Source organism: Lycorma delicatula, chromosome 13 (genome assembly GCF_047948215.1).
Source record: "Lycorma delicatula isolate Av1 chromosome 13, ASM4794821v1, whole genome shotgun sequence".
In the NCBI taxonomy this organism is placed as follows: Eukaryota; Metazoa; Arthropoda; class Insecta; order Hemiptera; family Fulgoridae; genus Lycorma; species Lycorma delicatula.
In genome coordinates this window covers 19,122,845-19,138,659 of record NC_134467.1, presented here as the reverse complement: position 1 = coordinate 19,138,659, position 15,815 = coordinate 19,122,845, and the positions used below count along the sequence as shown (strand labels likewise).

The 15,815-nt window shown below is 29.7% G+C and overlaps 1 protein-coding gene across 1 annotated transcript in view; it reads right to left on the bottom strand.

Annotated features, from left to right (window-relative positions):
- DCX-EMAP (Doublecortin-domain-containing echinoderm-microtubule-associated protein) overlaps window positions 1–15,815 on the bottom strand; it is a 197,633-nt gene that overhangs the window by 61,449 nt on the left and 120,369 nt on the right. Inside the window, exons 6-8 of the mRNA XM_075381299.1 lie at window positions 8,179–8,329; window positions 8,062–8,148; window positions 6,466–6,604 (exon numbers count right to left, since the gene is read on the bottom strand). Coding sequence (XP_075237414.1) covers window positions 6,466–6,604; window positions 8,062–8,148; window positions 8,179–8,329 — 377 coding nt within the window. The remainder of the gene's footprint in view (window positions 1–6,465; window positions 6,605–8,061; window positions 8,149–8,178; window positions 8,330–15,815) is intronic.

Here is a 15,815-nt window from a genome sequence, read left to right as displayed (position 1 = left end):
AAGAAATTAGAGAAGATATGAAAGAATTGGGAATTTCCCTGACTGACCTACAGAATAAAACTGGAAAAATCACAAAGCTAAAAGACAAAAGCATTAGATTTAAACAAAAGACAGACAAACGACAAAATATAACGAAGAGGGTGTTTACGGATGAAGAAAAGAAAGCAAGATCTGAACGGATGAAGAAATACTGGGCAGCTCGGAAGAGTAAAATAACACGCTTTTCTCAGAAAAGATCCAACTAAAATTGACTTAAGTGGTCCCCATGTTGGCCGTAAAATCATAATAATAATAATAATATATACATATATATATATATATATATATTTTTTTTTAATTAAATATATTGATTTATTAATAATTATTTACCTATGATTGTAAAAATGTTTGAATTAAAATGAAAAGTACATAAAATTTTATTTCATTAATAACTTCTGATTTAAAAAAATTTTTTTTTTGTATTTTTATTATTGAATTATTATTTATTCTTAATTTTTTTTTTAGAATCTGAAGTTAATAATTATTAATAAATCAACATATTTAAATTAAAAAAAGAAAAAAGTTAAAAAAAAATAAATATGTTTAAGAAGTCGGATTTGAACCAATGTGCCTCCCCTTGTAAAATCAAAATATTTCATTAATTAAAATTTTATACTCTAGAACCAATGAAAGTAAGTACCACTTATGATATATCATTGAAAAGCTCTCAATGAGGTCTTATTACTGCAGTTAAATAAAAGTCCAAAATCTAAATGTTTGAAAACTGAAATCCCGCTTTACTTCTGACTGTAAACACACTTTTGGCCTAGTTGATTGCAATCAAAAGGAGAGCTACACAACTAGATGTTACAATAGTCCTAAATACAAAATTTCAACATTCTACAGATAATTGTTTTTGAGTTATGCGAGATACATATGCACATACAGACGTCATACTGAATGAAACTAGTCAAAATGGATTCAGGGATTGTCAAAATGGATATTTCCGTTTATATCTGAAAAAGAAATTTTTCGTGATTACAATATGAATGTTTTACTTCATACAAGGAAGTAAAAACCAAAAATATATAGTCATCTTTTGGGAAGGGGATGAATATTAAATAAATTTTTTTTGTAATTTGTGATAACGATAAAATCCTTCACTCTTGTAAAGAAAATTGTTTTGCTAAAGTGGCCCGGTAAAGATTTGAAATTTTACTTCAGTCAAAAAAACACCCCCTCTTTTTCCAACTTTGTAAATATTTTATACATTCTTTCTCCCAGAAAGTACCTTTCTATCAAGTTTGATGAAAAATGATTAAAGAGGCCAAAAGTTATAAGACCAAATATAGGCCAATATACATATGTAGAAAGAAACACAAAAACATCTATCCGATAAAAAATAAATTTCTTGGACTTGTGGTAAAAGAATAAACATTTTTTCTCAGATTATTTACAATTTTATTATTTATTGTTTTTTGTTAAATTTTTTTTAATGTCTTAACACAGAAAACTTAAAAAAGACCAATTTTAAAGATTTTTTTTTTTTACTAGTTTATATACTTTGCCATTATAGCTATAGCACCATATATTTCTGTAGCCACAAAAGTAAAAATAATAAGGACATATGATGGTTATAGGTTACCGAGCTTAGAAGATACTAATAGAACAAAAATAGAGTGAAGAATTGAATATGAAGTAGGTTCAAATAGAAATAGGAATTTTCATGTTATATTTCCAGGACGAGTGCATCGTAAATATAATTTAATGGACAAACATTTGCATGTCTGATATTGTTGCTAATAGCACAAAACACAAATTCAATGTATAAATAAATATACGCTGAAATAAGTTTCACCACCGCCTTCTGAATTATCAATCATTTTATAATTATTTTTTGTATTTTGTATCTTCATGTATTTACATAAACATTATTTCATATGTTTATATTTTAAATAATTAATATGTTTTTTAATAACATCTACATATTATTTTATAATTAATTTGAGTATTTTGTGATTCTGTTCTGATCAAAATTTAAGCATAATATCACTTGATCCAACCAGACAAATGTTAGGTCTGTTCCTTTTATTAACCACGGAATAACATTTCTATATATTTCTGATGTTATCTATATAATGTTTTATTACTTATCAATCAGAAGAAAAAATTATATTTATTTTACTGTGTACGCTTTCTTTCCATTTTAGCCAGTTGTAAAATCACTATGACTGATCAGACGGTACGTAGTAGGTTTACATGGTGAATAATTGGTAAATTTCTGAAAAATGACGGAATAATTCCATTTTAGATCTATAGAAGACTTAAAAATCAAATTGGGTTTGACTATGTCTCTTAGTTAAAGAGTGTTTGAATGAATGAAGGTCGAGAGAAAGTTAAAAATGAACTATATGGTTGCTGATCAAAAACCTCAAACAATGAAGACAAATATTTAAAAGATAATAATACAGATTTACTTCATGTAACTAGAGAATTATTATTAGAAAGTCTCTGGAAAATTTGAAACAAGTATTGAGAATGTAAAACAATAGTAAGAGATCATCTGAAGTGGACTTTCTACATTTTTCATTCTGCAAAAAAAGAAAAGAGATTGGTTGTTGTCACACAATTTCTATAATGTTACGAATAAGATACTAGCCATGTTTAGATATGGCTTAAGCTCTATAATATCCTATGTAAAACATGGTTGCATGACTTCATCCCATAGTCAAAACTACCACATTCACAGTAATGACGTTCAAAAACTCACTTCCACTACTGAATGGAAAAATCAAATTTTTATCAAGGAAAACAGGTAAACATCTTTTGGAATTCATAGGAAATTTCTACCACAATTTTTTTCATAATATGAACTATCACTGCTTGGTATTTTACATTAAAATTTTCAAAAATAAGATGGAACCAATAATTTATTCCAAAAGGAAAGTTGCCCAACCTTCTGTTTGTTTGTCAGAGAAATGGGTTCCCTTCATACTGCCATTTTTATTATGAGAACTTAAGTAGGATGTATTAATAGTTTTATTTGTATCAATTTCCAATAGTTCAGATTTCAAAATAAGCAGTGTGTAAGGATGAATTAACATGAAAATATTTCTTCTTTTATTGGAACAAAAAGCTTCTCGAATACAAGAAACAAATGCGTTTCATTGGTAGGAGATTAAACTGAGAAATAGTGTTAATTCTTCTCATTAGACTAAATAAATAATCATTATGAAATAATAGTTTTTATTTTAAATCACCTAGAAAATGAAAAAAATATAAATATTGTGCAAATATAAAGTAAAAAGTAAAGCCAGATAAGACCAGCTGACGTATTAGTGAAACAGATTAAAAAAGAAAATATGATTTTTAGGTAGGATTATAAGAACTTTTCCGGTTTCATCAGGAAAGTTATGTAACATCTGGCTACCAAAACCTTCACCCTCATTAAAATACTACTTAAGAGGAATATTAAGTGAAACAAAAAAGTATATATCAGTATGAAAGTAAACAATTACATAAAAAATTATTTTACTCTTTAATTAAAATTTTTAAATAGCGGACCATTATGACCTTATCTCACCACTTCCTTGAACGTAACAACAATTAAATGATATTAATGTCACAAACCCAGAAGCCACTATAGAAAAATTTCATAAAAGTCAGTTGATCAACTGAAAATATCAAACAAAAAAATAACTGATTAAAAAAAAGCTAAAAAAATTAGGCTTATTTCTTCAGGCCCTGGCTCTTATATTTGGGAAATTTCCCAAATACATAATCAAAATGACATATCAATACAATGGAATTATTTAATTAGTGTAATAATATGGTTTTGAGTCTGGTAACAACAAAAAAGAAAAAAAATTTTAGCCATCACCTCTCTATAGAGGTTTGAATAAGACTAAATATCACCAGAAAGTAGTCTTGGGTACCTAACTGACATTAAATTATATAAGAAAATTACCTAACCTTTTTGAAATGGGATATATATGGTCTAGAGATGGAAGTTTTTGTTTCTGTTGAACAAAAACAAACTATTTTTGAAAAGAGAAAAAAAACAATTATTTGTACAAACTATTGGGAAAAAACATATTGAATTATCAATCTGTTAATGTTTTGTGTTAAAAACTACAGTTTCATTTTAATATTTTCCTCAATGTAATGGCTATTGGTTATAGAATGTTCCAGTTGACACCAGCTTTAGTCTTTGAAACTGTTTGATCTAAGCAGTTAGCTAACAGTGTATTTATTACTGATAAAACAGCAGTTTGCTGGCTAATGGCAAACAGTTTACTTACTATTTTCACCAATTTAACATTTGTTAGAATGAGCTGACAACACTGTTTGATAATTCAAAACACATTTGCTATGTAGTATTACTATTATGGTAGAATAAAACAGTTTGTACCAAAGTGAAACTACAGTTACTTTTATTTTAGTCAGAGAAACAATAGTTTAGTCAAATTATTTGACACTTTCTGACACATCACCAAAGTGATATTTACCTCCTTCCTCCTTGTCAAATTTTAACCAAAATTAAATGACATCAATATCCTCATATACCAGAAATCATTGAGTCAAATTTCATCCAAATTGCTTTATCCATTCTGGAAATATCAGTCAAAAACCAGGTCAAGATATATACATTCTTCTGGAATCTTTCAATACTGAAATTAAGATTTTTGGTTGAAGAGAATCATGAAATATTCAGATTCTAAAAAAATCATAACATGCAAAACCATACATATACGTAATTAGCACACTTTCCTTTGTACAGTGTAGTTGTAGTATAAATGTATAGCTGTATGCCAATTATTCAGTAAGTAAAATAAACAGGAGAATATAAAGAAAATAATCTGAAAATATATTTTTTTTTTGAATGATAGTAAAAAGAAGTATTATTTATACAGAATGTCCCATATAAAATGCAACCCATCAATCACTCATCCATGAAATTTCAAAAGTCAAGCTTACTCCCCTACTCGTTACTGAAATGGACTCGTCCAACATCTGAACATAGCGGCGACGCAGTAGAACACTACCGATAGTAACAACAATACAATCATAACGTTCAATGTATTGCTAGAGACAAAATGGTGTTTTCGCTAGATGACTGTGTTTTCATTGAGTCATACTTCAGTACGAAAACAGTGGTTGCAGTGCAAGATTTGTTTCGCCATAACTACCCAGATAAACCAGCTCCTAACAAAACATCAGTATTAAGGTTAGTTGCAAAATTTAGAGAGACCGGTTCTGTTAATAACAACGAACACAAAAGATCTGCGTCAGTGTTGAATACAGATCCAGTCACTGAAATCAAAGACCGATTACTCGCCTCGCCAAATAAATCGATCAGACGTTTGTCTGCTGAAATTAATTTGTCTAAATTGATTGTTCATCGGGCGACCAAACGATTACAATTACAACCTTATCGCATTCAAACGGTTCATCAACTTCTTGAGACCGACAAAGAAAAATGGCTATAATATTGTCAACGGTTCCATCGATTTCTGCATGAGGGAATTAATGTTATAGATTTTTCACAGATGAAGCACAGTTTCATTTGGATGGCTACTTAAACTGCCAAAACAGTAGAATTTGGAGTGCTGAAAATCCCCACGTTTATCACGAAAAACAATTACACCTGCAGAAGTTGGGCGTGTGGTGCGCGATATCGCGGAAGAAAATAATCGGTCCTATTTTTTTTGAGTACAACATTAATGCAGAACGATATCAGGATATTTTATTTCGGTTCATCGCACTCTTGGAAGAGGAAGACAGACACTGCTGACTACAACATGACGGTGCAACATCGCACTACACAGGTTCAACTTCTGATTTCGTCGAGGAATTCTTTGGTAATAGTGTTGTCGGTCACGGCTTGTGGCCACCAAGATCTCCAGATTTGACTGCGGCGGATTTTTTTCTACGGGGTTACCTCAAAGAAAAAGCCTACAGCAACAAACCATGAACACTTGAACGATTGAAAGTCAATATTGAACAAGCTGTATTAAATATGTAGTAGTAATTAAAAACAAAATTAAGGATATTGTGATTTTAATTAACTTAAGAGAAATTTTGTAAATTAGTTTATTAATGTAATTTAAAATTTTTCAGTTATCATATTTATATGTTACTGTTTATTGTAAAAACATTCTTTTTTTGTATATGTATTATGGAATAAAGAATTATTATTATTATTATTATTATTATATCCAGCCACAAACTTTGAAAAGAGTTGCAAGAAACGCTGTAAAAAGAATTGAAGATTGTATTCAAGAAGATGGCAACCACTTCCAACATTTACTCTAAATGTAAGGTAATGGATGGTAATAATAAAAATTACCTTTACATTTACACATGCCTTTTTATTATTTCAATATTTACCAATGTAAGGTTGGGTTGCGTTTTATATGGGACTGTATTTATATACAAAATATTGAGTTAAAAAAAAAAAAAATATATATATATATAAAAGGATACACCCAATCTAATTGAAGTCTTTTATCTGGAGGTGCATTATCAAGAGGTGCATGATGTAATGGCGGATATAACGTACGTCTAATTCCTCTAATGCTAACACGTATTGGCTCTTCCTTCATTACTTCAAGAAGTGAAAAATCTGTAAAAAAAATAAATATCATTCAAACAGAATAAAATTAAGCAAAAATATTATTTCAACAATGATTTTGTTGTCCATGACAATTAATAGTGAAATTGAATCAAAATGACCTGATTTTGATGACAAACTGAATTAAAATTTTTTGATTAGATGTATTCATGTTGTTTCATAAACCTCTATGGTGAAGTAAGATGTATCTCTGTATTCTATCTACAAAATTACATATTCAAATCCAGATTATGCATAACATTTTTTATATGTACACAGTAAGGGTTTCCAGCTACAAAAAAAAAAAAAAATACTGCCACAATTTTTTCCACTAAACTCCAGAATAATTGAAAAAAATGTGTGTTAAAAAATGCTTCAACTAAACTTGTCATCCAAATCAGTAAATTTTGCATAGATATTTTTACGCCTTAATTCCAGTTAAAGTATTGCTAGTTTTTTTTCATTGTAATTGGAATAATCCATATTTAGGAATTGGGGAAAAAATATTAGATTTGAACTGTCTTTTTTTATTTAGAATATTAGTGGGTATTCCATGAATTTTAAAATCATGCATGTTTTCTATATAGGTGTTTATGAGGTCATAATTTCATTAACTGCGCCTGTCTGGGCTCATTGTATCATTTTTCAAGTTGTAGGGACTTTTTTTTGCAAACTCAGCCGTATTGTCAGTTATTGGTGGTTATAGAACTATTTCACAAGAAACAGTTTCTGTAATCACTAGAGTCCCTGATCTTTAATCTTATTGAAACTAAATTAATTGATAGACTATGGGGCAGTTTCAGTTCAAAATTGTCACTGTTGCAAACAACAATTTACATGTGGTGTAAGATTGAGACCTTTTATATCTAAGACTCAATAACAACAACATTTATCACTGCAGTCTAATTATGTTTAAGTATGATATAATTAATTCTTCTTTAATAATTAGAGTAAATGAGCGTCCATGGTTCAAACTTCCATGGACATGATTAAATAATTGTGAGGGCTATGAGGTAGGACAGATGAGCAAAGACATTCGAAGAAGCCTACAGTAAGGCAATAGCCGAGTTACTTTCACTTTCAATCATCATGGAAAATATTAAGAATTACAAGCATATTAAAAAAAGTGAAAATTTCTATAATCTGTTGGAAAGGATATTAAGAATTAATATTAAACAGGTAAAGGAGAAAAGTTGTAAAAATACTACTGGCTTACAACCAGTTGGAATAAAATAATTTTTATTTTCTGGAATTCTATGAAGAATAAACAAATAAATTTAGTATTAATTAATACATGTAAGAAAAAATACAAAACAGAAAAAGAAAATAAAAATAATAAAAAGTAAATAAAGAAAGGTTTTATTATATGATTTATTATTCATAACATTATTGCTATCCATTCAACCAGTTTTAATTGCCCTTAATTAAGCATACAGATAAAAAAATAAAAAAACAAATATAATACTTACCATTATTCACAGGTCTTAACATTTCAGGAGGTTCGTAAAGATTTCTAGGTCGACTCTTACTTCTAGATCTTCTTTTAACTACTTCACCTCCGCCACCAGCGCCATGATGATTAATACCTTCAACTAATACCGGCTGAGTCGGAACCGGTCCTCTACTTCTACTACGTCTTATTGGTGAACCTAAAGGACCTCCAGCAGCACCTCCAGGTCCTAAATAGAATGTGTCTACATCTGAGAATTCATTACGTAACTGTGAAAAACTTCTCACCTATATGAACACAAACATTTTTTTTTTTAAATAATACAATTAAAAATATTTTTATAAATATTAAAAAAATTAATTACATTGAAAATATTTAGGTATTATTAAATAAAGAAAATGTAATTGATTTTACGGTTAGTTTTATGAATTTTACCAATATACCATTCAGCAAAGTTATATTTTTGTTTAATATTCCAGGTTAAGGAATACTAATAACTAATTATAATTTTATCTATTATCATAGTGTAATGCCTGGAAATGATTGTACAGACAGTTAAAAAATTATTAAACATGTTTTCCAATTACATGAGAATTATTCATCCAGAAAATCTTTTTCAGAACTAATTATGCAATACTTTCATCAGTCAAATTACTAATAGAACTTTTATTAACAGTGCCTAATTTTAAGGTAATCAAAAAACTTCTTTTAGGATTATTATTAAATGAATTTTAACTAATTTAAAATGAATAAATACAAAATACATATATATTTTTATTCTTCATTTTTTAACGTTTGGGACCACCGTTAGGTATTACTTAAGAGGATGAGACGAATAAAAATTTTTGTAGGATGTGAAAATGACATGCCTGACCAGCATTCGAACTCAGGACCTCCAGATGAAAGGCCGAGATGCTACCAAATATATTTAAATTATATTAAATAAACCACTTAGTGCAGAATTTGAGATAAGACATCTTACCTTAATTTTTCATGAATGTACTTTAATGGAATCCCACATCATCACTCATGGTTAAAATAATTCTGTTATTACATAAAAATATTATTTTAGTATTTTTACTTTTAGATTTTTATTATGCAATGATGGAATTATTTCAATCATGATTAAAGATGCAGGACCTCATGAAAATACTTATATGAAAAATTAGGGTAAGATATGTCTTATCTTAATATTCTATACTAGTTGGTTAATTTAATAGAATTTAAATATAATTTAACAACACAGGGAAATAATGTGAATCTTAAAAAAATTAATTTCAGTAAAATAATATATATATATATATATATATATTGTAACAAGACTGTATAACAGATCGAGTAATGGATTCCTACCAATTAAGAAGAAAGTAATAGAAAATATAATAATGGGAGAATCCAGAAAGTGGCTAAAAGAAACCTTTTTAATAAAGGTAACAGGTCCGTTTAACAATGGACCTTTGTAATACTGCCTACTTACACACGTAAACAGATGTTTTTTCGTAAGAAGAGTTACCAGACCAGGGTAGGAATTTCATGGAAATATGTGAGAGCAAACGATCATTTTCATGCTTCGAGTTGGGTTCGGTGTGACAGGTAATGAAGATAGGAGTATAAATACTCTGAGGAAGACAAGTTGAAATCAGTCTAAGTGAGACATTATTATGTCAGTTCTGTGAGATGTCAGTCTGCGAGAGAGTGTTACAATAGAGGAGTTAGGCGAGTTTGATGTGATTAAGGTGATGTCACAAGTAATTCCAGAACACAAAAACAAGAAATGGTTGGATGAGTTATTGTAAAACTATAAGTGAAAGAGATAATGTACTAAATTTCATTCATAAATTGTTATGGTAGTTTTATTTATGAACAGCAAAGGTATTTGTGCTGAAAGAACTTTGTACTTATCTTATCTATTGTACTATTGTTATTAATGCAAGACTAATGGTTAAAAGTGTTAAGTCTAGTGGTCATGCTTGTCAATGGGACTGAATTTCGCTTTTCATTATTTATCTATCTGTGAATAAATCCTGATGATTACTTCAAATTCAGTTTTGTGTGTAAAAATATCTGTTTGTATTATTATTATTATTATTGTTTGCTGTTGTCACTATTATTATTCTGATTATTATTGTGACTGTGATTATTAGTTTTATTACTGTCATTTATTATTATTGATTTGTCTTGTTTTACTTATCTTCTTAACCAATAAATTTTAATTGTCTAAATATCTAAAATTGTCAATCTCTCAATATCTTGATGAAGCCGCAAACATATGATAGTATATATATATATATATATACATATATTTTGATTACATACTAAAAGGGTAGCTCTTAAAACACTTCTGAAAAAACAATTTCTACTAGTATTTAATTTGTAAGTGAGCCATTTAATCATTTTTATTATTTAAAAAAAAAACATTGTTGTGTTTGTCAGGCTTATCATTAGATTAATGAAAATATTTTATTTTGGTCATAATTATAGGTAGATACAGATCTAATGGAATTACATTTTCTTTTCTTGAGATTTTATGAATTAAATATAGAGGTCAAATATTGAAATACTTTGGTTATGAATTAAATCTCTACGTTTAGAATAAAATAATATTTATTTTTAATGACAAATTACAAGTATCAAATTTCCTTTCTTAAAATATTAGAAAATCTAGAAAATCTTTTTCAAATCCGAGATTTGAAGGGAAACCCCTGATATTTACCTCCTCATGGTGGTCAAGGTGCAACGATTGTATATATTAAAAATTGCTAGTATATACAAGCAGCTAATGAATAAAGCAACCATGTTACACCCATTATAAATACCAATGGCCTCCTCAGAGCATAAATGAGCGATAGTAGGTACGTACAGAACATTCTATCATCTTGCAGGTGGGTAACTGCTCCCAAAAGCAAAATTTCTTTAGGAAGTCAATGGTATTAGAATCCAGAAGGCAACAGAAAACAACTATATTAAAATCCTAGTGATAATTCCTTGCATTATGCTATGATACTGGCTTCTTTAAAAAGTTCTGAAAATAGTTTCTGGAGTTAAAATAACTTCTCACTTGAATCTCTAAGTAACAAAAAAAATTTAAAAGATCAGTTGATATAGAGATCAGCAGAAAGAAAAAGGAAGCGAGGAAGGAGAAAGATAAAGTTAATAGATGAGGTTAAGATTAGAAACTTGAAGGGAACGAAGGAGAAGGCATAAGACAGAAATGAATGAAGAAAGCAGTAGGGTAACTATAATTCGATGGACATCATTTTTCATATTGAACCAGTTTTTGTTTTTTTCTGTACATAGCATTGTCTGTAGGAATAAAGATGAATTGAATAGACAAGATCTAATAAAATGTGAAACAATAGAAATCAGAAAAAAGATAATAAAGAAATATTAGGTAGTAATACAAGACCGGTGAACTCCATGAACCATTATGGTGGAGTGGTAAAGTCTTAAGTCTTTCATCCTGAATGTACAGGGTTCATACCCTGGTCAGGCTTGTCATTTTTTCATGTATCTCAGAATGATACTTAGTAACCAGACAAATAGGGATTCCTCTGCTTTATACAAATGGTAGGTAGACATACAACAGGTGACAAAAATCAGCTTAAAAAAGTTTATCATAAAACTGTTAGTAGAATCAATTACATTATCTAAATTTTACACAATAATTCTATTGTTATAATAAACATTTATTAACATTTAAAACACAAATATAGAGACTAAATTTTATATTAATTTAGGAGGAAATGAAACATGTCATTAAAAAAAAATTTAACAAAAACTGTCATAATTACAAAAAAATTGTTTGAATTAATTTTATAATTTTTTTTTTAAAAATAAACATCATCTATTTCTGTTAAAACAAATTTTCTTATTTTTTGCTTTTTTTTAAGAAAACAAAAAAGTATTATTCTAAAAAAAATTGATTAATTCCTCCATACGTAGAAAGACCTGTAAATCAAATCAAATAATAAAATATAATAAACTACGACACAAAAATATTTAATCTTTAAACTGAAATGAAATGAAGATTAAATTGAACATTACAAATTCATATTAATATGAACCTACTTAATCTGAATTACTATGTTATTCAAATCACAAAATAAAGCTGTGTTCTCATAAGTTACTACTTTTTTTTAATATTAAATCATAAAATTAACATTTTTCATTTAATGTAGTTACTAAAACCACCACACCAGACTATAAGTTAAAAAATATATATATATAAATAAATAAAAATGAAACACACAAACGAATTAAATTTTTAAAACTATCACAAAACATTGATTTAATTTTGAATCTAATAAAATAATATTTGTATACCAGGTGTGTAAATATGAAATCAGAATTTGCCCATAGATGGCCCTAGCTGTCAATGTAGTTGCCATCAAACTGCATCATTGGCACCATTTTCTTTCTTTGACAACTGACAAAGATTTCCAACTCACAACAATACAAGTTTCATAAAACAGCGTAGTTTAAATTAGCGTTGAACATGTCAAATTTTGTACCTACAAACTACGATTTGCAGACAGCACTGATTTTCTGTTACCACTTAAAGAAAACTGCTGCAGAATCGCATCAAATGCTTGTTGAAGCTTATGGTGAGCATGCTCTTGGTAAATCACAATGCTTTGAGTGGTTTAAAAAATTCAAAAGTGGTGATTTTGACATGAAAAACAAAGAACATGGAAGACCACCGAAAAAGTTTGAAGACAGTGAATTGCAAGCATTGTTGGATGAGGATGATGTTCAAACGCAACAACTCATGGTTCAATTAAATGTGACATGAGAAGCCATGTCCATATGTTTGAAAGACATGTGCCCCATGTCTTTCAAACGTAATGGACATGGATCTGCCCGATCCAGAAGATGGGAAAATGGGTGCCACATGAACGACAGCAAGAAAACCAAACAACCAGTTGCAAAATGCTGCTCGCCAAGTACAAAAGATAGTCATTTCTCCATCGAATTGTGACAGATGATGAAAAGCAGATATATTTTGAGAATCCTAAAAGATCATGGCGAGCCATCGACATCAATTTCATCAACTAAACATTACTAAAAACACTATCCAAGATGTTGTTCGCTAGTGATTAAAACTTAGTGGTTATAAACAGCAAACTATTCTATGAAATTAAACATAATGATAAGTGACAAAGAATTCAATTTGTTAACGATCTGAATTTTTTTTTCTGATAAAGCAACATTTCATGATCATGGAGTTGTAATCGTCATAATTTGTCAAGTATGGGGCTCAAAAAATTCACACCAATTGTTGGAATTCATCTGCAACAATCTGAAAGTAAATGTCTGTTGTATTATGCATAATCAATTTTTGGCTGATTTTTTTCCAAGTGCAAACTATTACAGGCGTAGTCTATTTTAAAATGTTACAGAAACTTGTTTTTATATAGATTGAAAATAAGGAGAGCCTAATTTTCAAATAGAATCAAAAATCCTCCAAATCATGTAGAAGTTGTATGGACTGTGCTAAATGACAGGTTCCCAGAAGAATGAATAGGCAGAGAAGCTGTTATCACTTGACCACTGTAAAGTACCAATATGACACTATTGGTTTCTTCTTTTCAGACTATGTAAAAGACATCACACGAGGTGCTACACAAAAGTTCGCAATATTTAAATTTTGAGCACGAACCATTGCTGGTACGACCTGCTGCCACTAGATGTGGCTAACAGTACTCTGTGAATCAGTGTTCCAACAGCTGTGACGGTGAGAGGCTGCATTGTTGACTTTCGTGCGGTTGTGTAACGTTGTGTTTGACTGCTTCGGCAAAGTTCTAAATGGTAGATTTTAAAGAGCAAAGAACCTGCATCAAATTTTGCTTCATGCTTAAAAAAACCGGTGCAGAAACCCATCGCATGCTTGTAGAAGCATTTGGTGGCAATGCTATGAGTAAAAGTAAAACGTTTTTGTGGTACAAATGATTCAAAGATGGACGAACGACAGTCGATGATGATGAGCGTTCAGGAAGACCATCAACAAGCGCAACACCGGAAAACATCGCGAAAGTGCGAGAGGCTATTGTTGCAAATCGTAGACAAACAATCCATGATGTTTGTGCAATCATACAAATGTCATGCGGGTCAGTGCAATGCATCTTGTCGGACAATTTGAACATGAGACGCATTGCTGCAAAATTTCTACCGAGACTGTTGAACAGCGACCAGAAACAAAATCGCGTAGCTGTCAGTAGTGAATTGAAAAATTCAGCATGAGACAACCCTAACTTCATCTCCAACATCATAACCGGTGATGAGACCGGGTGTACAGGTATGACCCTGAAACTAAGCAGCAGTCGTCGCAATGGAAGTCGCCAAGTTCACTGCGGCCAAAAAAAGTACACCAAGTTCGCAGCAACGTGAAGTCCATGATGATTGTTTTTTCGACATCAAAGGCATTATCCATAAGGAATTTGTTCCTCTTGGTCAAACTGTCAATGGGATGTTCTATTGAAAAGTTTTGAAGTGGTTATGTGAAAGCATTAGGCGCAAACATTCAGATTTGTGGGGTAACAACAGCCGGGTTCTGCACCATGACAACGCGCCTGCGCATACATCATTAGTCGTTCGGAATTTCTTGGCTTCCAAAAAGACGGTAGTGATTCCCCACCCACCCTATTCGCCTGACCTTGCCCCGTGCAACTTTTTTCTCTTTCCGAAAATAAAATTTCAATTGAAAGTCAGTTGTTTTAACACAACTGAGGAGATTCACTCAGGAGATTTCAGGAAATGCAGAACGTGCTTCGAGCACTTATACCTGCAGACTTCCAGGGATGCGTGGAATCATGGGAAAAACGCTGGGATCACTGTATGAATGTCCAAGGGGATTACTTTGAAGGAGACAGTGGAAATTATAAGTTATGGTAAGCTATTTTATTTTTATGGTAAAATTCCCCGAACTTTTGGGTAGCACCTCGTATACTAAGAAAAAATCCAGTCACTTAAACACCTGCACTAAAGAATAACAGTAGCCATGGAAGCGTTTCCTTGAATGAGGTGGCTTATTGGTTTAATGTCTGAAGAGCTGTAAACTGTGCTCATATTGAATTAGGTAAAAAAACTTTAGACTTGGTACTTTCATATAATAAAACACATACATTGGTAATTCTACATATAATAAATTTAATTTAACATTCTTTTTCAGATGCCTTGTATACATTTAAAAGTGATTAGTTTAGTTTAATGTTATTTAAAATAGTAGTTAAATCTTTAGGTTTGTTATAACTGACTTCTTTTCAGTATAAAACAATGAAATTCTTTTATGTTTCACTGATTTTCAATTATATTATAAAATTCTATAATTATAAAAACCTTATTACTTTCTAGTAATTATTCAATTATTGATAATCGCAACAAAGATGAAGCCGTTTTAAAACTTATCAATTGGTATTAAACATTTAATCATATTAATTAATTCTTTTAATGAAGAACGTAAGAAAATATTCCAGTCATACTGAATTTGATTTGGCATAATATGTTTTATGTTGTTTAGGTCCTTCGTTTTCTCTACATTTCACCAGAATAAATGTTTGAAGTAAACTGCATTTCTCATCACACATATTGAAAATGAAATAGAGTAAATTCTCATTTTACTAATTAGAATTAACTCTTTTTATTTTTTTCTAAATTTTGCAGTATAGTCTCGTATGTTACTACTGGAATTCTATATGCTCATTATTTAAAGAATAACACCAGAATTAAAACAATGAAATTAATACTTTTTTTAAATCATATTTTGTGTTTATATAT